The following is a 25,382-nucleotide window of genomic DNA, read 5'->3' as shown; positions in this document are numbered from 1 at the left end:
GTTCCGACAGAATAATAATACTTAGATTCTAACTAGGTATTGAATTGTTGATTTTCAGATTTAATTGATCGGGAACTTAAAACTCTTTTTGAAGTTGGCCTCGCATATTCTGTCTTGTCCCAATGCCTTATGAATCTTAATCCTTAAGTTACAAGAATAAGAACAATTTTTTATAATAAATAAATGAAGAATTAAAGCATTTATTATTGAAATTTCATTATTAAAAATTGAAAACCTGAATTCACATATTATCTGAACCAGAATATTGTTTTTAAAATGAATAATTTTGTTACGAGCAAATTGAATTGAATTTTCAAATGTACCGCCATGAAGACCCCATAAAATGGCCGCTCCATAAGAAGCACGAGTGTCATGACCTGTATTTATAGACCTTGAATGGATGAACGAATAAGGAAACGCATGAATTGAGAAATGACTTAATTCGCTACTAATTGCATGAATAATTCAAAGAATAAATTTATTTTTTTTATTTATTGGGGATAATTTATTACCCACATGCGCTTTTTGCTTGTGCGAGGGTAATGGAAGGGCATTGGTCAATTGATGAGATAATCAAACGTCCATGCCATATGCGGGATTCGAACCCACGAACAAGGCGGTGCTAGCAGACCGAAGTTTGTAGCTCTCCTTACCACTAGACCAACCCGGCCGGCTAATGAATGAATTAGGAAAGTTCATTGGATGGAAGTATAGATGACTGAATGAACTAATGAACAAACTAATTGATCAATAAATAAACAAACCATTAAACGAATAAATGAAATTAATGTTTTTTAGGACTACAGCCCAATATGAGCGTTGGCCGCCTCCACTACAGCTCTCCACTCTTTTCGGTCCTCTGTCTATCCTATACATCCCATTTTTTGGAGATCGTCTCTCACTTCATCCTCCCACCTTATTCTTGGTATTGAAATTAATTTTAAATAAGTTAATAAATAGATAAATAAACCATTTCTCTAACCTGATCCAGCAACACTTTCAACTTCTCACTCCGTACAGTAACATCTACCAACTGAGCCGAGTCCTGTTTGAGTGTACTCCGAACCGCCTCCTGTACGATACCAATCAGCTGTTCACGACTCATTGCTGGTTGCAAGTGGTCATTAGTGGCCGCCATCTTGGCAACAGAACCAGTTGCAATGGTTGCCGTGGAGGGGAGAGATGGCAGGAGGGTTGGTAAGAGTAGCAGGAAACTCTGAAAGCAATCAAACACAATTCAACTTTATTTTCTATTTTATTGTACTATGGTGTGCTGTATAATTGAGTTCTATAGTGAGGTCCACGTTATAGTGGCAGTGAAGAAAGATAGGAGAAAAACGTTGCCAAGTCTCTCCATTTTGCCACTGAGTGTACACAGCTGTTACTCAATTCATCCCATTAAATTTGATCTAATTAAAATTATCATTTCCTTGATAAAATAATCAATTTAATGCCAAGTTAATCAAGAAAATATATTTTTCATAATTTGATTAAAAAATTTGCTTTCATAACTGAGATTAGATTTTTATTTTTATACAAACCTGAAATGGCGGCTAATTTAAAAAGCTGTCATGCAACAATCTGAATTTCAAAACAACAGAAATTGAGTTTTTTGGTACGTATTCTATTAGAATTTCTTTTGAAAAATAGAAATCCTATTTAAAATAAGTAATCTAAATGGAAATAATTCTGAAATAACCTTTCAATATTATTCTATACTAGTAGGTCTAACCTATACGTGTAAACTAACTGAAGCGTATGATGAATTCTACGATGGTTGAAATTGAAATTCTTTATTCTCCAAAAAAGATTAACAATACATTTGTATGTAAAAAATAGTTATCAACTTTTAAAATGTCATTTCAGGTATTTTAATTTGTGTTTATCATACGGTAATGTCTAAAAATTATCTCATTGTTTCAAAAATACATTTTAAATCAATTATACGACTTGTGTACTCAAGTATTTTGATAGAATAAAGAAAAACAATGGCGGCTGACAATTGTTTGTTTACTTTTGTAGAGTCACTGTCAAAAGTAAAAATAAAATATTCTGACAAACAGACAACATTGCAAAGCTAGAGAGAGATAGCGCTATCTGTTTTGTTGTATGATAGAAAAAGAACAGCAACAGTATTGTCAATCGTACTCTGCCATTATAACGTGGACCTCACTATATTTGATTATTTAGCTTTAGTAATCTAGTACTATTGTGTTTGTGCTTTGCATATTTCATTCTCTTGTGCATAATCATGATTAGGCCAATTTATATCAAACCGACTCAAATGACATTTATTATTAACTGCTTGTTAATAATCACTTTGGAGCACTTAAATTACGATTTTGATAATTAAAATCTATTAGATTCTACTTATGTTTTTGGAGCTCTTTCGGACACTAGGCCCTTTCTCAACATTGCTTCCACAACACAGTGTTGATGAAGGGCTCCAAAAACATAAGTAGAAGCTAATAGCTTTTATTTATAAGAATCAGCCGTAATTTAAGTGTTGAAAAGTTATCAAAAAATTAAGTATTTGTTTTTCGTTAACGTGGAAAATTGACAATTGTTAGTGTATACATTATTATTGAACGAAGCGAAGCTGAGGTCTTAGTTTCGACTCGATCGGCTTTTGTCTGTTTGTTTGTTTGTACCGCAGTTACAGTCGCAGTTATTGTCCGATTTGGATGAAATTTGGTATGCAAGTTCTTTGAAACAAGGCGCAGAAACGTATGTGTAACGATTTTTGATAAGACCTCCGGTTTTAATAAAAATTGAAAATAAATTGTACCGTTGTAAAATGTGCTGTATTGAATGAATGGTATCGTTGGAATGCTATCGATAGAGGACAAGAGTTTTCAGCGGTGAACCTTGAAACGTCTGAGCCGCTCCAAATCATACTGTATTATTAATTGAAGAAAACTTCTCACTTGATTGTACCATTTCTTCCCTTTTCAACACGATATTTCCCTGTTTCATAGATGAATAGTTTCTAGACCTACCGAACCGGCCGGAGACATCACAGCTTAGTTAGCTCTTGTTTTCGCTTAAGTATGAGATCGGAAACCAACTTGTGAGCATAGGCATAACAAGCCGCCATAAAATTGAATCCACTTTTCATGAAAAACATTATTAGCAACCTCCTGTCATTGTCACCAACATACCCATGTTATTTAGAATCATTTCCGTCTCACTATCGTCTGTGAGACGATTCATGGTATAAATTGCATATTCCATTTTTCTGTCAGTTGACCGATTTCTTATAATTAATTGTTAGGAAATTTGTAATAGGCTATTCTAAATATGAGGACGATATGAAGGTACCTCCTTGAGAGACATTTATAAGTCCGGTGTCCCTGGAAACAATGTCTTTAGCATTTTCAAAGGAGAAAATAATAGATGTCATGGCTAAATCATCACAATATACTGTACTTTCTGAATGGCCCTTCTCATTAGTTTGAAAGTTGTAGGCTATTCATGAGCGAGGTCTACTGTTAGCAGAACTACTAGTTTATTGACAGTGTTTATGTAAAAAGTGACATATTTGAAGGAATGTTAAATAATCTCTACTTAGACAATTTATCAAAATTTGGAAGCAGAGACGTCTTGAATTATTTCGTTTCCTCGGGTCCTATTATACTGTATTGATTCCATAAATTTTGTTAAATAAAAAGTATATAAAACTGAAACACTAGACGAAATCTATCACTAGAACTCTCAGAAACTAAGAAACACTACACTCAAAGTATCACTAAGGGACGGTTTCCGAGGTCGAGATTTAGCCAAGTTCCAGACTTTTACCAGCTGGAGTCAGAAAATTGTCTTTCCGAAACGTGGCGTAGTCACAGTCCACACATTTAAATTAAATTTCGAAAAACTAGAAAATTTAACACAAAATAAAGTAAAGAGAAAATAGAGTAAAGTTTAAGCTATTTTGAATTATTTCATTTTGTCAAGGAGAACCGTTTCCAATATTATAGAAATGAGAAAATAAATATAATCATAAAAACTGCGATAACGCCCCGTTTCGGAGAGCGAATTTTCTGACTCCAGCTGTACAAAGTCTAGAACTTAGATAAATCCCGAGCTCAGAAACCGGCCCTCAATCTTCTATATATATAAAATCGAAATGGCACTCACTCACTGACTGACTCACTCACTCGCAAAACTAAAAATCTACCGGACCGAAAAACGTTCAAATTTGGTAGGTATGTTCAGTTGGCCCTTTAGAGGCTCACTAAGAAATCTTTTGGCAATATTTTAACTCTAAGGGTGGTTTTTAAGGGTTTAAAGTTCGTCTTTTAGCATGTATATTCTTCTTATTCCAATCTCTTAATTATAATTGAAAAATGTCCATAGCATATGTTACCATAGAACTATAATCTAGAGAGAGTACCTCTTCGAAACAGTTGTTAACTGGTAACTAAATTAATAATTTCGTCAGGTTGGCATAAAGTTGAGTTGACTTTGTTAGGTTGGCACCAAGTTGAAGATTGAAATGCATTTATCGCGGAAAATTGATTGGGCACTGCTACTTCAATCAGAGCTATTCCTGGGAATATTATATCGCCTGATATGGCGAGCGAAGCGAGCCTGACGGCTGGTCACAAAAATTTTCAAATGATTGAATTTTGATAATAGAAAGATATTAATAAACTTTGTATGAACTGGATACTTACATACAAATACAGCACAAACTGCCATGCAGACTGTCCCACTGTAACGATGCCAGCCGATATACTATCAATCAACAGATCAAAATATCCCGCCTCACAGCTACGCTGCGACTGGCTCCCAATATGAACCCACTGAAGAAAACATCCCAGATCCCCATCCATAGATGCTAGAAAGAGATGCAGATATCCATCCAAGTATGCCAGAAAGAGATGACGATATTATCATATATCCCCATCCAAAGGTGTTGGACAGAGATGAAGATATCCATCCAATTATGCCAAAAAGAGATGACGATATCATCTCATATCCAGATCCAAAGATGTTGGAGAAAGATGAAGATAACCATCCAATTATGCCAAAAAGAGATGACGATATCATCTCATATCCCGATCCAAAGATGTTGGACAGAGATGAAGGTATCCATCCAAATATGCCAGAAATAGATGACGATATCATCTCAGATCCCCGATCCAAAGGTGTAGGACAGAGATGAAGGTATCAATCCAAAGATGCCAGAAAGAGATGAAGATATCCATGATCTACTGCTCTCCACTGTGTCAACAAGTAATGACTTGTGGTGGGGGAATTGGTCACGGTAGAAACCTGTAAACAAGAAGGGTTATGAGTTTGAGGATGTCTTAGTACAAGTTTGAAAGTTTGCAGGCATAACATGATTTGTTTTTTCTGTTTTCAAGTTATCCTATTATATTAAGCGAGCAATTTCTGTATTTATATATCTGGTTTATTTATGTTTTACGGATCTCGAAAACGGCTCTAACGATAGGTTTATGATATAAAGATTCGATTGCACTAGGTCTCATTCTTTGGAAAACTCGCTGAACGACATTAAAAGGATAATTCATCCTTGGAAAACAGATGATAATTTCGTCATCTCTCGATAACAGAAGATGCGTGTGCCTATGTGGGAGAGAGACAGAATTATTTCCAGCTGTGTAATCATAATCAATCAGCGAGAAATTTTATCTAGCTAGACAATTTAATCGATTTGATCAACATAATCTGATTTGTTGACATGACATGATAATCCTCCTAAACTAGAGTATATTATAATTTTCAAAGTTGATCATTATTTGACAATTTCAAGCGATTAGTGAGTGTTATTTTGTTATTCAATTTGGTTTGTATATAATCTAAATTATAAATTTTTTGTTTTCAAATGTTTGAACAGAAAATTGAACCTGAATTCAAGTGTATGGAACATAAACTACTTTCTGGACTATTTTTATAGTGTATAAATCAAAATTCGGGAAAGAAACAGTTTTGGGCTGTGCCTGTTAGTACTTCCCCAATCATTTTAAAGAATTTTGTTCGGTTTATCAAAAGTCAATAAATAAATAAATAACGAGCGAAGCTCGGTGCCCCGATATTATTTATAATATTTAATAGCTATTTTTACAACAAGTGTGCAAACACATGTTTGACAAAACATTTTTCCCAACACTTATAATATTTAAGATAATGGCCCATATGAATAAAACCAGAGCAAATGCTCATGAGCAAGAGCATGGAGCATAAGGTTTTGCTCATGAGCAAACCTTTACCTTTACCTTTACCTTTTACTCTTACCTTATGCTCCTGAACTCTGGAGCAAATGCTCACGTATTTTAGAGATTTTTCATCAGCTGATTCGCTTTTGTAGCCTTAGTTTGTTTTTATAGCTCACGGAAGCGCTAAATATGCAAATAGGGTGCACCGCTTGTGTTTGCGTCGTCTGCTCTGTTTTCTATTTATGAATAGAGTTTTAGGTTAGTAGTTTAGAATTTTGAAATAATAGCGTGAAAAAATGTCATCTCTATAAAAATCTTCAGCATATTCTTATAATATCAATAGCCTTCTTATAATCGTCTACACTTTCATCTTCTTAAATACTTATTTCCTATTTTGTGATGGCTATCTTTTGTAGGGATAATGGTGATATGTATCATGGTTGAATCTAAAAAGAGTTTTATAGTTCTCAACTATTGGTTGTGATCGTATCTGGTATAGTTTCGTCTTCCTCAAACGAATTAGTTGAGCCATTTTACTATGAGCAAAAGGTGATAAGCTGCTCTAGACTAGACTCACCTCTTTGAAGCATTTGCTTCAAAAGTTGAGCAAATGCTCTAGTTTATTCATACAATTTTGAGCAAAAGCTTTTACTTTTGAGCAAATGCTCGAACTATTTTTTTGATGAGCATGAGCAAAAGGTTTTGCACACGTTTATTCATAGAAAATGAAGCTTATGCTCCATATTTTAGAAGTATAAGCAAATGCTCAACTTTATTCATATGGCCCATTGTCATTATTTACTGATAAAGCAGTTTTGTACATTTCATAGGTTATGATATGATGATATAACCCACTGTGCAATGTGAGAATATAACTTTTCAGTGCATTTAAAATTTTTCGTTAGTTTTCTAACTCAGAGTCATCCGTCTGCTCATGTCAACATGTTTAATTTTTCGTTCGTATATCTGTTGTTGTGTGCGTATTTACAAGAGTGAATTACAGAACAAATAGAGGAGTTTGATGGAAGAAGGGCCCATGTGCTAAAACCATATTTTGAGAAAAACGCTGTCAAAGATTTCAAAGTGATTTATAGGAAACTATTATCTTGTGTATCAGCTAGTAATCTAGTTAAATGAAACTTCAAAGTTTAATTTGTCCAGTAATTGTGCTACAATAACTGAGAATCACTTCCTACATTGTTTAATATTGGATAAAAAGCATTACAAACAGAGGCCCTTCTTCCATCAAAGTGATTTTTCTAGGAAATGTTCCAAATGAAGTGGATAAACTAAGATTTTTCATTCTTATTTATTGATATGGAATAAACTTATTAAATATTTTAATAGAAAAAAGTATTTTTAAATAAAAAAGCAAACATTTCAACTTAATTAACCTACTATTCATTATCAGAACTAGCATCACTTTCTTCACCATCTGAGGCATTATGAACCTCTGTTGTGAAAGTTTCATGAAAAAAAAGATATTTTATCTTCAGGTAGGAAAGGAAATAAACTTTTCAGATTAGCAACTTTTGGTTTAGAGAGTGTTCCTGGCTGAGCTTTTACAAACAAAATAGCACTATCAAAATGGGGTTTCAGGAACTAAAATGAAGTGGGCCCACCAATGTCAGAATAACTTTTGTAGCAAGAACAGTCCCAGATGTTGAGTAACAATTTTCACATATTTTTGATTTAATTTCATCATGTATTTTTCGCGAACACTCCGATTTACAACAATCATTATTGTTCATTGGAAACGTGCATACCCAAATACCACGTGTAGAGTAGAGAGCCTATGTGACCTAGAAACCCCGCTCAAATTCTTGACACTGCCTTCTTAAAATCGTCGTCGCATCGTTCAGAAAAAACATAGAGGTATGAAATTTTGTAGACATATAGAAAAGATGGCGGCGAATCCGAAAAGCGCTTTGACGGAAAAAGGGCCTAAAGTTCTTAGTGCCCTTCTTCCATCAAACTCCTCAATTATTGTATTTACTATACTGTACTATTTGTAAAATGTTGTACGATACATTCAAAAATAATTATTATAATTGAGGTTTTATAAAATTCATCAGAACTCACCGAAAAACAGTATCAAAGGCAACAGAAGCAACAAGATGGTGACCAGTTCGACTCCCGTCCTAGAACTGCGTAGCTTGTTGGCACACCGCCTGACAGCCGCTAGGATTCCAATGTCAAGGGCCAATATGTTCATCATTAGCCTATACAACCAGACGAACGGCAGTCGCCACCAGGTGTTCGACTCTTGGAACAGCTGACGACCTGCAAAACAATCGAGATTCAATTATCTATCTTATTCCATGTATCTGTATATTCTATTTATCTAAAATATTGATAGTAGTTTTATTCAATGTGGATATCCACTTCTATCTATCTTATGCCCGGTTGCAGAGTCGTTACATAAAATCAAACATAGCTATGTGAGACACTGACATAAATGGTTGGTCGTTGCACAGTCGTTTGCGAAGCCCATTTAACTATATCTCGAATTAGCATCACACATAGGTCACACTGCAAATCTATTCACTTTTTCCGTACATGCTTCTATCCAACCAATGTCTTGGCATCGGGCAAAGTTTCAATCGACATCACTGTGAACAGACCTGAAAGACCTCACATAAAATTGATAAACAATGTGGCGACACTTGGCTTTTGGCGAGATTTCTCACCATATTTAGCGATTTAGAGGTTATAAACAACTTGAAAAACATAGGGAGAGAAAAATAATTTACTTATATACAGATGGTTTTTTGTAAACATCTTTCAAAAAAAGCTATCACAACCTCTAAAATGCATTTGGTGGGAGTAGATATTGGATTTAACAGCACGACTTCGGGCCCATAACTTGACTGACTGTTTTTAGCTATTGGAGACATAAATGAGCTCTTTTTGATGACTGTGCAACGGAATCATGTGTTTAATTGGGCGTTTTTAGTTTTACTTTTTCATCTGTGCAACGAAAAGTGGAGTTATGGCTTCATAAATAAGTTAAATGTCTGATTTCAACTATGTGACGACTCGCTACATCCGGTAATTATTCTATGTATCTATATATTCTATTTATCTAAAATACAGGAAAAATATTGATAGTAGTTTTATTCAAATGTGGATATCCACTTCATCACAACACAGAAAATTAATACAGATGATTTGAAAGATGTCAATTAAGAGGTTCTCCAAGAACGATTCGATTAAAATGCGAATGGGACATCGTATTAAGGCCGGAGCACACATAACCGCACCGACGTACGGCCAAGCTAAGCCCGCGACACGGTGATGGTGGTAGGAGAACACACGGACTCCGTGCGACAGCCGAGCGGCAGCAGTGTCTCAGTTCTGTAGTGCTACTGTGTTCTGATTTCTGAATGTGATCAGAAAACTATTCAAATTGTGTTAAATTCTTAAATTTTATGAGTTTTTGACATTGATGTCAAATTGATATTGATTTTCACATTGTGCTACTGTTTTCTGATCTCTGAGAGTGATCTCAATCAAAATTTTCGGAACAGTGATTTAGCAATGATTGCCTTGACTTTAGAAGAAGAAAAAGAGGAAACATTAATTTAGTCGAAGGAAGAGAACTTGGGTGGATAGTGCCTGGAAATTAAGACCCATTGAGGGAGAATTTAATACCCTGTTTCCTCGTCTCATGGATGATGTAATGAAGTTCTACAAATATTTTCCTATGACAAAAAATACTTTCAATCTTCTCTTGAACAAGTTACTAGAACCCCTGAAAAAACGATACTTTCTGGAGGAAATCATTCCTTGAAGGAGACCCTTCCCTTGTATTCGGGATTGCGATATTTCTCATCACTTTGATTGTACAATACTGGAAAATTCCTTATGTCTTCAATAAGTTTTTCACTCATAGATTAAGAGGGTGGTGACCGTCACAGACAAAAAATAAACTGAGCTAGTCGGTGACGGCGCGGGCAACAAACACGGTGCCGGTGCTGTCGCGGTGCGGTAGTATGTGTCCCTACACGTTTAAAAGCATTTGTTTTCTCACTCGGCCGTATGTTGTCGCGGGCTCGGTGTGGTTATGTGTGTCCCGGCCTTTATAAGGGCCATTTGCACAGTGAAAGCTCAAATTGAAAAATTGAATTGAATCAGTTGGTAGGTCAAACTCATAAGAACCAATTACTCTGATTCTGCTCATATTATTACGTTCTCCGTAGGCTACTAGAAAATCATAGGAAAGCGCATTTACAACTGTTTACTAATTAGTAACTCGTTATAATTCGTGTTTATATTTTGTAAAACCATTCAACAAATTAAAAAAAAAACGAAACGAATAGGCCTATTATACTATACAATATTACAGATAGAATTATTTGAATAATTTTATATCTTTCAAGTTACTATATTTATTGTGGATTGCATATATTGCATTACTTGAAGAGCATGTTCTTCAATAAGGAATTTGACTAACATTGGAAAGCAGACATTACAACTCTTGTACCTCATAAATTCAAATAACGTCATATTCTATTCTCTCTGCACTAGAAATCACCAAAAAAATTCAACCCCTGGTTGCACAAAAGCCGGTTAAATTTTAATCGTGTTTAATTTCACGAGAACCAATCATAGAAGAATTTTTCAAAAAGAAAGCGTCTCTGATTGGTTCTCGTGGAATTAATAATGATTACTAGTAGTTCTGTGAACAGAAGACCTCACGCAGTATTCTCATCCACAAGTACCTGATTGAAACTATAGACTTTATGGAAATACAGCAATAGACTGGCTTCTCCACACATCTGTGTAATCACTTGCCAGCTGATTTATGATGAATAATTCTATAGTCTGAGTTTTGCTCTAATATTGACGTATGAAGGAGGCTCCTTTTTCCTTTTATATTATCCTTGAAATGCAAAATTTCCAAAAACCTTGTATATACGTCAACGCGCAATTAAAAAAGGAACTTACCTGTTAAATTTCATGAAAATCTATTACCGCGTTTCGCCGTAAATGCGCAACATATAAACATATAAATATTCAAACATTAAGAGAAATGCCAAACCGTCGACTTGAATCTTAGACCTCAATTCGCTCGGTCAACAATTTAACCGGCTTTTGTGCAACCGGGCCTAAATTTATCATCTCATATTACTATAAACTTACTATCGTATCTTAAAACATTAATCATTATAATTCGAGTTCCAAGTACCTTTGAGGCGTTGTGCATGTATTCCGTTCACATTGTGCGTTCTGCCAGCTGTGATGTGGGTGACACTTGTGACAGTCACCCAAATTGTGGTGACAGCTGTCACAACTGTGGTCACCAGCCGACGATACCACGAAACCTTAACAGCTGACGAACATCTGGATGACACACTGTTATCTCTCGCAGATGACCTTGTGTTTGTTTGTTCTGCAAAAGAAAGGAAATATGAAATTAAATTATATTTTATTTGTGACACATAAAGGTGCGTACAGATTTACCAATTCACTTTCCATCAGCTGATTATATCTGTATTTTACAGGAACGGTAAGATACAGATATAAAAAGCTTGGTATCATCTGATTAAAAATGAATTGCTCATGTTCGCGGCGCGTAAATCTGTACCTCAACATATCTGAGACATAATTCTTGAATATCGGGACACCTAGCTTCGCTCGTTATTTTTATCCATTGATAAACAGAACACAATTCTCTGAAATGATCGTGTTTCTATTTCACAGCTAGCTATACGTCATCTTGATCTTTGATTTTTCACATACTCACTTGCTCACTCACTTTTTTACTATCCACAGTTGTTTCAGCCAAGGATGAATTATCCTTTTAATGTCCTTCAGCGAGTTTTCCCAGGGATGAGACTTAGTGCAATCGAATTTTGATATCATAAACCTACTATATTCCAAATTTCGTGAAAATCGTTAGAGCCGTTTTCGAGATCCGTTGAACATAAATAACCAGATAAAAAATATAAATTGCTCGCTTAATATAATAGGATAATTTTCAGTTCATTTATTGCAATTGGATGTATATTTATGTTAGAAGCTGCTGTCAAACAGCTTTTTTTTTTTTTGTTTCTAAGCCTCTCGCTGATGACAAAACGTGCATGATGAACATGTGTGTACACTTATGTTTATCATACATGTCCTTTCGTTAGAGACCATCCTAACAGGAGAACACAATAGACACGCATATTATCACAAGATGAGTATTTGATACAGTATAGTGAAGGTATCTTACAGTCAAGTGTATTACGAGACTTCTTAATTCTAAAGAAACTAGCCCCATAGAATCTCTAAATGTTTTCGCTTCATGCAATGAATAAATTAATGATTTGATAAATAAAATGAACTGGAAATCGTGAACAGAAAATATAAAACAGTTGGAATAAGTTGTATAGAAGTATTGTTAGTGATACTATAGAGAAAGAATAGTATATGATAGTATAATTTTAATTAAATTAGCCCCAATGTTGCTCTAAGCTAATAGTCCACGCAGTTCTTCGTTTTTCGGGTGGTTTAACAGAGGTCAGTATTATCATAGAGGAAAGATAGTATAATAATCCTTTTATCATTTTTACCCTATGGTATTTTCAACTATACTTCTATTCAACTCATCTTCTACTGTTTTATATTTCCTCTTTAAGATTCCAAGTTTATTTTTATTCATCAAATCATTTATTTATTCGTTGAAGCAAAAACATTGGGGCCGGTTTCCGAGCTCGGGATTTAGCTAAGTTCTAGACTTTAAACAGCTGGAGTCAGAAAATTGGCTTTCCAAAACGGGGCGTAGTCGCAGTCCACGTATAAATTGAATTTTGAAAAACTAGAACTATCTTTTCTTCTCCAAGATAATACTGACCTCTGTTTAACCACCCGAAAAAAAAGAACTACGTGTATTATTAGCTTGAGTTAACAGTGAAATTTGGAACATAAATCACCTATACCATGGGATATTTTCTTATGCTATCTTTTCTTCTCCAAGATAATACTGACCTCTGGTGAACCATCCAAAAAACGATGCCTTAGGTGTATATGGGTGTAGGGGTGGTCTGGCCATATTTTGGTATCATGGGTATGCCAGGAGCAATCTCCTTCCTGTACCACTTCGACATGGGGTTGTAGGTGTAGTCGGTTTTGGGGAGAACGCTGCAAAAGAAATACAAAAATGTTATGAAAAACACATTACAGATGAACGACTTAAAAAATAGGCCGGCCCTATTAATAGCCGAGTTGACTAAGGCGTTGCACCCTTCAGTCTGCTAGTGCTACCTGGTCGCGGGTTCGAATCCCGCCGGATTCCATCGAATAGACATGGACGTTTGATCATCTCATAATTCACCCTCGCACTTCCCATTACCCAAGCACAAGCGAAAAGCTCATGTGGGCATCACACCGTTTTGGGCTTCAAGCCTGTTGTTCCTCTCCCAATCATTCATAGTTGAGAATTATATTGTATCTATCAATGTATAAATAGATAAATAGAAATAGATAGTTCGATAGTGAGATACACTTGAAACTGTCAGCTTTCCTTATGAATAAGCATCAAAGCTTAATTCATACATTGCATACCTAAACTCGAAACTTCAAAGTATCATTAACTTACTTACTAGTAGTTCTGTGAACAGTAGAACTCACGCAGTATTCTCATCCACAAGTACCTATTGAAACTATAGACCTTATGGAAATACAGCAATAGACTGGCTTCTCCACACAGCTGTGTAATCACTTGTCAGCTGATTTATGATGAATAATTCTATAGTCTGATTTTTACTCTAATATTGGCGTATGAAGGAGGCTCATTTTTCCATTTATATTATCCTTGAAATGCAAAATTTCCAAAAACCTTGTATATACGTCGACGCGCAATTAAAAGGAACATACCTGTCAATTTCATGAAAATCTATTACCGCGTTTCGCCGTAAATGCGCAACATATAAACATTAAAACATTAAGAGTAATGCCAAACCGTCGACTTGAATCTTAGACCTCACTTCGCTCGGTCAATCAGAAATGAATTTATAATTAGCGGCCTATTGATTTGATACTTATGTGTATTATTATTTAAAAAGATTATAATTAAATCAATGAGAATACTAAAAGATTGGCTTAAAATTTGGAATTCAAACGCCCTATAACATGGGGATATCTTCTTATGCTATATTTCCTCTATATTTACAATAGGTACCGGTAAGACAATTTATAGCCTACAACATATTTTTTTCTAAATTCCATCATTTCTACCAACAAAATTTTATAATAAAATAAAACGAATATAGTTCTTGGTTATCATTCAAAACACATTTCACTTGAAAAAACAATCATTAAAACTCTCAAAAACTAAAAAAAGTACTACTGTATTCCTTTTATTTTCATCACTGAAGAAGCCCTGGATATTCAGAATCATTCAAAATTTTATTTTTGGCTGAAGTATGACTGTCTTAAGGCCCATTGACGGCTCAAATGATATACTCAGACGAGGTAGAACTTCCGTTAGGGACTACCATAGAGAAACAATAGCATAAGTAGATATCCCATGGTATAGGGCGTTTATTTCGTAACTTTTACTGTTATCTCAAGCCGATAGTCCACGTAGTTCTTTCCTGTGAAGCTTTATGACGCTGGTAGTCTGTCATATTGTGCCGTTCATACACTCTTACCCGGTCAAAACAGTAAAAATCGACAGTAATCGGCTTGAGATAACAGTAAAAGTTGCGACATAAACGCCCCATACCATGGGATATCTACTTACGCTATTGTTTCTCTATGGGACTACCTACCAATAAAAGCCATACGTGTATCAGTATTTCTGATTCAAAAAGATGTAGGTACTCACTTCCACCAATCCCCTAGACTTCTGTAATAGGCGACAATCTCTGAGACAGGCTTATAATGGCCATTCTGCCATGGACTTTCCTCTTCTTCAAAATTTCTCACAAAATTCTCATTCAACAGGTTGTCATTTATCTCCACATCTCCATTACCATGTAGTCTGTCTTCAAAAACAGCTGATTCCTGCAAAATAAAAAACAACATTGGATTAAGAATATACCGATAATAATCATCATCTATAGAATAGAATAGAATGACTGCTTTTATGTTTCCTACAGAGCGAATATATCTATAATATAATAAAGGAAAGAATTGGCTTATACACGTACGAGATAGGAAATTCACGAATGACGCATCATCACGTCTGAACTACTCAACTGATTAACTTGAAATTCTGCATATAGATTCAATTCTTCAAGATCTCAGGTTCACCTTGTCAAGTTTTCGATTAGCCCCTTGCCGAGCACGGGTTACCTGCTAGTTAATAATAAATTTGAACTGAAATCAATAGCTCTTTTTCAGTTGCAAGACATATATGCGTAAAATTATTATTGAGTATTTTACAGATAGATTCTTGATTTACCGAGGATGGCTATAAGCCTATTTAGAATTCTTCAAGATTTCAGTAGGTCAAGTTTTCAGTTTATCAACTTTTCAATTAGACCCTCGCGGGATACGGACTACCTGCTAGTCTAGAAATATAATGATAAACTAAAATATGCAATCTCAATCATGAAAATAATATTTCAGTGGCACAAATATATTAAAGTTGAAGTAATCTGGTGTAAAACTTGATTTGGAATCCAATGTAACCGGTTCCAAGATCGATGGTTACTGAGATATTCCAAAAATATGCATAATTCTGTACCCTTCTTGAGATATCCCAGTAATTATTGTAATATCTCAATATCTATTGGCTAAATTAATGTAAAGGACACGTACACTGATACTTATGGGAATCCAGCTTAATTTTCTAGGTTCTTCCTTGACATTCTGTCAAGGCAGACTGGCAAACCACTCATCTACACTCTCGTGCTCGTCGTCATTTTTACGTATTGGGCGAGAGTGTGGATGCGGCATTAGAGCTATGGCTTACCATTAAGTGAGGTCGAACTCTTATAATCATAAATCAAAAGGTTGAACTAGTGGTACATTGTTGGAGATTGGGCCGTATTCACACTTGCCGATTTCTCACCGACACGACAAGACATAATACTGTTTTACAATTGTCTGGTTGGGTTAGCTTATCTACAATCATCCAATAGCCGTTTTCACTCTTACCGACTTCTCACCGACACGACAAGAAATATTGTTTACCAATGGTCTGATCGTGTTGGCGTAGGAACTGTCAGTCAATATCCGGTTTGACAGTTAGATTTCTCTCCGACACGACACGACATATCATTTACCAATGGTCTGATTGGGTTGACTATCAAATATCAGCCAATGGTCGTTTTCTCACTTACCGACATTGAATTCATCTTCACGACTCCCAGATTTGTCCTCTGATTGGCTGAGCATCAGCTGGTTGTAAGAATTAGCTAATAGGAAGACATTGTGTGTGTCGTGACGATAAATTATGTCGGCCGACAATCGGTAAGTGGAAAAACGACCATTGGATAATTGTTGATATGCCAACCCAATCAGACAATTGGAGAGCAATATTACGTCTTGTTGTGTTGTGTCGGTGAGAAATCGGCAAGTGTGAAAACGGCCAATCACCAACAATATGCCACTAATTCAAACTTTTCATTTATGATTTTACGGCTGGGCGTACACCGGTTAGTCAAGAGAAGACTAGTCACGTTTAGTCACAATACTTCACATAGTTGCTTATGAAGACATGTCTAATTGCAATGACTAATCAGTGCTAATCAGTGGGAGTTTCGTCACAAGCAGCTATGTGAAGTATTGAGACTAAACGCACACCAGTTAGTCAAGGCAAGAAAAGACATGATCAGATACAATACTTCACATAGTTGCTTATGACGCAACTCACACTGATTAGTCATTACAAATTAGACATGTCTTCATAAGCAACTATGTGAAGTATTGTGACTGAACGTGCCTGATCATGTCTTGTTTTGACTAACTGGTGTGCGCCTAGCCTTAGAGTTCCACCTCACTTAATGGTAAGCAATAGCTCTAATGCTGCATCCACACTCTCGCCCAATACGTACAAATGACAAGGAGCGCGAGAGTGTGGATGGCTGGTTTGCCAGCGCTCGCCTTCACTGGCCTTCGCTTGTCATAACTCGGTTTTTTGTCGAGCGAAGGCGAGTGGCCAGCCGAGCATCCACAAATGGTCACATGGCAGAGTGGATGCCAAGACCAACGTGGCTAAGCTTACCAGTTTGGCCAGTGACTTGGAGATAGTGTGGACTAGACATAATATAAGATAACAGTATGTAGCGTACAGGCTGACATGCCAACATAACTATTGTCAAGTTATTATTATTGAATTTGGGAGAGGAATATCACAAGGTTACCTTATTTTTACTCTCCCTATCATTTAATAATGTTTCTAGAATGTTTATTTCGCCAAATTTTTACATAATAGTTACAAAAAATGTAGGTACTTATTGTATAAATGAATGAATGAATGAATGAATGATCAAATTCCTGCCCGTGCAAGATATTTTTCTCGGTCCACTTCCGTGTTTCGGATGAACACGTTAATCGCCGGTCGCGGCTGCATAAAGATAGTCGTTAGGACATGTCAAAGGCCTTGAGTTTGATCAGGTGCGGCCTGAAAACTCTGACAACAGACCTGAGACAGCCAGGTTACTCTATATTATTATTACCCTAAATACTAGTAGTTCTGTGAACAGTAGACCTCACGCAGTATGCTCATCCACAAGTACCTGATAGAAACTATAGACCTTATGGAAATACAGCAATAGACTGGCTTCTCCACACATCTGTGTAATCACGTGTCAGCTGATTTGTGATGGATAATTCTATAGTCTGATTTTTACTCTAATATTGATGTATGAAGGAGGCTCCTTTTTCCTTTTATATTATCCTTGAAATGCAAAATTTTCAAAAACCTTGTATATACGTCGACGCGCAATATTAAAAAATGAACATACCTGTCAAATTTCATGAAAATCTATTAGCGCGTTTCGCCGTAAATGCGCAACATATAAACATTTAAACATTAAGAGAAATGCCAAACTGCCAAGTCATTAAACTGTATTATATCTGAGAGAAATAAAAGTTACTTACATGATTTCCTCCTAGTTCTCCAATAACACGAGAACTATCGTCAAATGTAGCGCTTTTCTTCCAAATCACTTCTTTTTCAGTTATCTGTGTATTAGTAACATGATCGGTAGATATTCTCCTGGAAAGAAAAACAAATAAATTACTGAAATCTATTTACATTATTTGATTGACAATGACTTCAACCCTTGAACTACGGCTTAGGGTGGCCACTAACGACAGGACAAAATAAAATGAAAGACAGTGTTTTGGCTTTGTTATCAGTTTTAGGTCCGCTGCAAAGTAAACCCACGCTAATCCACGAAAAGCAACCCACGCCGTGGGATGTTTTGTAAACCATTGCTATAGAATTATTCATAATCAATCAGCTGACAAGTGGATTATTCATTGCATGTATTAAACAGATATCTGGAGAAGCCTAGCAATGGTTTACATAGCATCCCAAGGCATGGGTTGGAGTGGCGTGAATCTACGCGTTTTTATTATGTTTTTTCGTCCACGTGAATCTAGCGTGGGTCTACTTTGCGGCGGGCCTTAAGAGACTGCCAAGCATATCATACTGGATTGCGAGAGACTAGGGGCAAGAAGAAAGGCTCTGTTAGGCTGCAAGCAGTCAGGTGGTGAATGGGATGTTAGCCAGGTGATGGTAGGTTAGTATTGGGAAAAAACTCCTAGATCTTGAAAAGGACACAGGTCTTGTCCTTGTCCTTTACCCAACTAACTAACTAACGTACTTGTGACACATAATAAGCTACGGTTTACGTGTGAGGTTCTTTGAACCTTTGGATCCTTGAATCCATCCCTTCAAAAACATATCATAACGACAGGACAAGTGTCATAAATGTTTCGAACATAATTTTTGGAGGTTAGGTTTTTGTATATTAGATTTTATCTTGTTTATTCCTTCTTCGCTGCTCGATTTAAGGTGGAATAATTTTGTATCATTATAATATTATCATTTCCCAGAAGTTTATTTAATGTTTTATTTAATTTTGCTATCAAACAGCTGTTTTTGTTCGCTAATGACACATCATGCATTCGACGAGCATGTTGTGTGTACACACATGAATTGTCTTTAGTGGCCACCCCTAGAAATTCTCTCAATTCTGAAAGTGTTTAATTAGATTTGCAGTGCTGTGCATGAGGAAATATTTGATTAATTATGATATTCCATGAATTTTGAATTTATTAAATTCAATAGTTATGGAAATATATTAGACAGTCATTCCAAGCAAGTATGTTCAGCTAAATACTTATGAAATTATGAAAAAATGATTATTTTGAATGATTATAAAAAATTCAACACCCATATCTTAATAAATAAATAGCCTACTACTTACATTTAATTGAAACAAGCTAACTTACCTCTGTCTCACAATGCTTTTAGATCGGGTCCTGAGAACTCTATCCGTAGATTCACTCATTCTGAAATTCAAAGAAAAATTTAGAGATTGATCATCATAGTTGGTAACAGTATAGAGAGTAATTTTAATATCATTTAAAATACTACAAGTTTGAAATATGGTTGCAAACTAACCTAAAAATGTCAGAGAATATTGATGATCCGGATACAATTTAGTGAAAATAGATTACAGCCCGGAGGTTAGAATGTAGACTTATGTAACAAACTAGCTATCTATGTTGGTTTTTAAAAAATACAGTGGATTCAAAACCAAATATAAATCTTAATAACCTGATAAGAATTTTAAACTTAACTAAATTTTCCAAGGTGTCCAATTTATTGTATATTTAACATGAATAAACAAACCTAATCCACACGGATACACAAAGCTAACCTTATCTACTGCTTCAATTTGGAACAGGAAACACAAGCCATCATCAAAAAGCAATATAAACAAACCTATAGAAACTTTGAAAGATAATTAACAAAATTTAGCCTTCAAAATATACACAATCAAGAATATTCCACACGAAACAATACAGAGACAAGGTCAGTTTTAGGATTTGTTACCGTTGGCCTACTTTTTGAATACCGATTGGACAAAGCTGAGTGATTCCTTCAAGGAACCAAGTAAATAAAGGTTAGCATCTATAAAATAATTTGTAAGTTTGAAATAATTAATAAACTTACCTCATTTTTGCTGAAATTCAAAAAGAAACACATAGACCTCCCTCTGAGATTCCATACACAAAAATCCTAATTTTTCAACGCTGTCAGAGCAAGTTTGTTTTTGTTGGAACTTTGGAAGCAAGGAGCGAACGGCCGAAATTTTACTGAGTTCAGCGCTCTCAACAGGAGAAATTTGGAAGCAAAAATGTGATAAGGTACGCGCCAATTTCAAAACTGGACGTTGCAATGAAATAATGACGCAACCTTCTAAAAATAGACTGATTTGAAATAAGAATAGCGTGGGAAAGGTACTGCAAATGAATTGCACTCTGTCCTCTGTGAATGATGCCATTGAACAATTATTGAGGTGTGGCTGTCCAGCAAATGAATATTTTGTTTTAAAAAAAGATGCTTCTGTCTTTCATAATATTATTTGGATGGCGTGTCTTCATTTCACAATAATGTTCTATCCTATGGAATAATAAATAGAAAATAATATTCTATCCCAATAGAATAGTAATTTTCAATAGCTCATTTCAATAGCTGGCAATTTATACGAATATAGCAAACTATACTGTTCAATGAATTTAACAAAGTGGAGGAGGAATAACTTAATATAACTTACTGAGGAATTCAGAAGTATTATTAGTTATAGTACGGTAACTTACAAGGAATCTCAGTTGATACCGTACCGTATTCTTTGTAGGCCTACCATTAGTAGGCTAGATTATTAATTTTGTATTATTACTAAGCTACTGATAATATCAGTAGTTATCAGCTGATATTGATTTAACAATTAGGCCTATTGCTGATAACTTCTTCAGGTGAAAGCATTAACCAAACATTAGTCTGAATTCTCTAATTATTGTGACATTATCGTCCATTGAACTGATAGTGTTTACATAACTGTTAAATTAATTCTTGGAGTGCAAGACAATGCTAATGCAAAAACGCATTGTCTTGACTCCATTCTTGGGAAATTCCGCCAGTTCTCGAATATTGGAATATTGATTATTCATTATAGTTAAGTATAGAACTCATAATCAAGGACATAAGATAATGGAGTTTACATAATAGGTACACAGTACACTTCATTCCTGGTATCTAACTCGCTGTAAGTTACTCTGTAATATGGAACTCCATCGAGCAATCAATGAGTTTCAAGAGTGGATTATAGTCTACTTAAGAATTATAGATATATAATTCGTATATTCTCTATCAAATATAATAATATTAGTTAGATCGTTTGTTTCAATACACTATAAAGAGTTCTATTTTCGATTGGTATTGTAAATTACATTCAAAAATATGAATAAATTTAATTAAAACGGTAATAATTATTATAAAAACCGACTGAAGTCTGAAACTTGTCTTGATTTACAAGAACCAAATCCAAGAGAAATTAATGTACATGAGCATATCTCAAATACGGTACGAGATAAAATATTATAAAAAAGTAAGACTAGGCACACACCAGTTAGTCAAGACAAGACAAAACATGATCAGACACGTTTAGTCACAATACTTCACATTGTTGCTTATGACGAAACTCACACTGATTAGTCATTGCAATTAGACATATCTTCATAAGCAACTATGTGAAGTATTGTGACTAAACGTGTCTGATCATGTCTAACTGGTGTGTGCCTAGCCTTAGTGTGTAGAATACTTTGATGCTCATGATATATGAGTTGAGGCAATGAATTGATTCATAGAGTAGGTTATAATGAATATATGGAATTAATGAATAAAGTTTTTGTTATTGGATCAAATTCATCACTCACCAGTTTTCTATCAGTCACACGTTTACTTCAATCAATGGACAAGATATGAGAATATCTTGAAGAAGATAGAATATTAATGAAGATCATGAAGTTTCTACTATGAACTTTATCCCACAAATCAGCAATTTGTCAAAGTTCAATCTACTGTAAATCCCCAAGAAAATTGATTTTCCAATCTATTATTAAACAAAAATCCAAATTAAATGCTGTAAATTGATATGTAAATGAATTTCTCTTGCTGTCATAGCACTTTCACAATACTTCGTCTCTGCTGAAATTTTCTTTGGTATTTTCGAGATTCATTCACACTTCAATAATTATCCTTTTGTTATCTTCTAGATTCTTCTCAATCACACACACTTCAGTATTACATCAAATTCAATAATTATGTTTGTCAAACTTTAATGGGAACGGGAGCTAAAAATTCGAAATCCAATCCCAAGAAAAAAATGAAGATTCAAAATTTTCACAACTCAATTCACTACTATAATCTAGGCTCCTAATGAGGTCTGGGACTGATCAGCTAAACTTTACATAGACACTGAACTTTTTATAACAAACTTTTACACAGAGAGGCAAATTTAACTTCACATAACATACCGATCACTAATAAAACGGTAATAGCACAGAAGAGAGAAAACACTAGTGTTATTGTCACTTTGTGGTCATTAAATGTTTTAATTACTCAAGTAATAAACTATGATTGTCTGATTGTCTCCAAAAATCTTAAAAACATCACAGTGAAGAACTCTTCCATCTAAATACAGTAACAGACAACTCACAACTGAAAACAAAACGTTACCAACACTGAGCTGAAAAACTGACGTATAAGTAGATTTAAGCCCACTCAATATTCTCCGCTGCTGTTTAAACTGAGAGGAAGGACCTAGAGACACTGAGAGAGAGAGAGAGACAGATTGAGTGAGAGAGAAAGAGTGAGAGAGAGACAGACATAATATAGGAGAATGTGTTTGAGAGAGTGAGTGAGTAAGAGCGAGTGAAGGTAAGAAAGAGTCTGTGTGTGAGAGAGTGAGAGAGAAATAGAAGGAGTGTGAGATTGAGAGAGAGAGAATGAGAGAGCTATAGAGGCAGCTGTCCTAGACAACACTCATATGCACTCAATTACTGGAGTCAACAGTATCTCCCACACACTTTTGTTTGAATTTCAAATTTAACGGACTTTTTGAGCGTTTAAATCTCTGATGGATTATTGTTGATTGATTTGACAACATCGAATTTTGATTAGGATGTGTGATCTAAACATGATCAACACGCTGTTAATTTGCTAATCATTTTTAATTGAATCAAGTAACTAATCATATTTTCGAAGTGAATAGAGTTCAAAGTGACTAGATATGCTAATGAGATGTTACTGAGCAGCTAGAACTTAAGCTGCGTGTACACCAAAGTTACTATTAGTTCTGTGAACAGTAGACCTCACGCAGAATTCTCATCCACAAGTATCTGATTGAAACTATAGACCTTATGGAAATACAGCAATAGACTGGCTTCTTCACACATCTGTGTAATCACTTGTCAGCTGATTTATGATGAATAATTCTATAGTCTGATTTTTACTCCAATATTTGCGTATGAAGGAGGCTCCTTTTTCCTTTTATATATTATCCTTGAAATGAAAATTTTCCAAAAACCTTGTACATACGTCGACGCGCAATTAAAAAAGGAACATACCTGTCAAATTTCATGAAATCTATTACTTCGTTTCGCCGTAAATGCGTAATATATAAATATAAACATATAAACATATAAACATATAAACATATAAACATATAAACATATAAACTTATAACATTAAGAGAAATGCCAAAACGTCGACTTGAATCTCAGACCTCACTTCGCTCGGTCAATTAACAAAATTTTAATTGTCAATTTAACAAGATTTTATTAGATTGAACGGAACTTCACATACACATAATTATGTTCATCATGTGTATGATAAGTTACGTTCAATCTAATAGAATCTATAAGTTATTAACATTTTGTCTATAACTATGGAGTAAACGCAGCTTTATTCAGATGGAACTCACACGGGTTTTCTACAATAAAATAAAGGAAAGATATTGGCTTATACAACTACGGGATAGGAAATTCATGAATGACGTATCATCACGTCTCAACTACTCAACTGATTAACTTAAAATTTTTCATATAGATTCTCAATCTACCGAGGATGGTTATAGGCCTATTTTAAATTTTTCAAGATCTCAGTAGGTCAAGTTTTCAGTTTGTCAAGTTTTTAATTACACCCTTGCGGAACACTGGTTACCTGTTAGTTAATAATAATTCTTGGTTGACTCTAATTATTGCAGAGTTCAGGATTAAAGTTTGTTTTGAATCAATTTGTTTTCAATTCTTGATAAAGAAATGAATGCCTTTTGTTCTATCAAATCATATAATCTATTCCTGAAATTATAAATCTAACTAAAACTTTTAAGGCTGATGTTGGAATGAAAACCATACGATCTGATGAATGAATAATCTATATATTATATAAAAAGCGAAATGGCACTCACTCACTGACTGACTCACTCACTCGCAGAACTAAAAATCTACCGGACGAAAAACGTTTAAATTTGATAGGTATGTTCAGTTGGCCCTTTAGAGGCGCAATAAGAAATCTTTTGGCAATATTTTAACTCTATGGGTGGTTTTTAAGGGTTTGAAGTTCGTATTTTAGCAAGTATATTCTTCTTATTCCAATCTCTTAATTATAATTGAAAAATGTCCATAGCATATGTTACCATAGAACTATAATCTAGAGAGAGTACCTCTTCGAAACAGTTGTTAACTGGTAACTAGATTAATAATTTTGTCAGGTTGGCATAAAGTTGAGTTGACTTTGTTAGGTTGGCACCAAGTTGAAGATTGAAATGCATTTATCGCGGAAAAATTGATTGGGCACTGCTAATTCAATCAGAGCTATTCCTGGGAATATTATATCGCCTGATAAGGCGAGCGAAGCGAGCCCGCTGATCTCATTTGTTTACGGGGGTCCAGGGGGCAGAGCCCCCTGGCTAGACGGATATATTTATATATTTCAAATTGAATAGACAATCTGTTTCTTGATGCGTGAGACTCGAAAAACAAAAGGACTCCAAAGGAAGAAGTCCAAAAGAAAAGAGATGTCCTCAAAACGTAAAAAAGTTCACTATTTTTAGTCTGGGTTTGTCATAGGCCAATCGAAGATGTTGAACCCTCTTCCTGTGAGTGTTTTCAACAGTAGGTCACCATACTCACTCTCCCACTCTCTCCTTCTTTTAATCTTCTCACTCCATTCCATAAATACGC

At 35.0% G+C, this 25,382-nt stretch overlaps 1 protein-coding gene across 3 annotated transcripts; it reads right to left on the bottom strand.

Annotated features, from left to right (window-relative positions):
- Positions 1-880: 880 nt before the first annotated feature.
- On the bottom strand, positions 881-20,450 carry LOC111050181. Of its 3 annotated transcripts, none has more exons than XM_039444431.1 (9): positions 20,015-20,204; positions 19,584-19,643; positions 18,222-18,339; positions 14,998-15,176; positions 13,158-13,310; positions 11,374-11,577; positions 8,265-8,465; positions 4,677-5,277; positions 881-1,216 (listed from the first exon to the last, which is right to left on the bottom strand). In XM_039444431.1, the coding sequence occupies exons 2-5, from the start codon at positions 19,640-19,642 to the stop codon at positions 13,187-13,189; spliced, it is 480 nt and encodes a 159-aa protein (XP_039300365.1). In that variant the 5' UTR covers position 19,643; positions 20,015-20,204; the 3' UTR covers positions 881-1,216; positions 4,677-5,277; positions 8,265-8,465; positions 11,374-11,577; positions 13,158-13,186. The 3 variants fall into 3 exon arrangements, with proteins under 3 accessions (XP_039300365.1, XP_039300366.1, XP_039300364.1); XM_039444432.1 differs by lacking the exon at positions 20,015-20,204 and adding an exon at positions 19,756-19,922; XM_039444430.1 differs by lacking the exon at positions 20,015-20,204 and adding an exon at positions 20,311-20,450 and having other exon boundaries at positions 884-1,216.
- Positions 20,451-25,382: the final 4,932 nt, after the last annotated feature.

This window comes from Nilaparvata lugens, unplaced genomic scaffold, assembly GCF_014356525.2.
Source record: "Nilaparvata lugens isolate BPH unplaced genomic scaffold, ASM1435652v1 scaffold4641, whole genome shotgun sequence".
NCBI classification, from domain to species: domain Eukaryota; kingdom Metazoa; phylum Arthropoda; class Insecta; order Hemiptera; family Delphacidae; genus Nilaparvata; species Nilaparvata lugens.
This window is presented reverse-complemented; position numbering and strand designations above follow the sequence as displayed.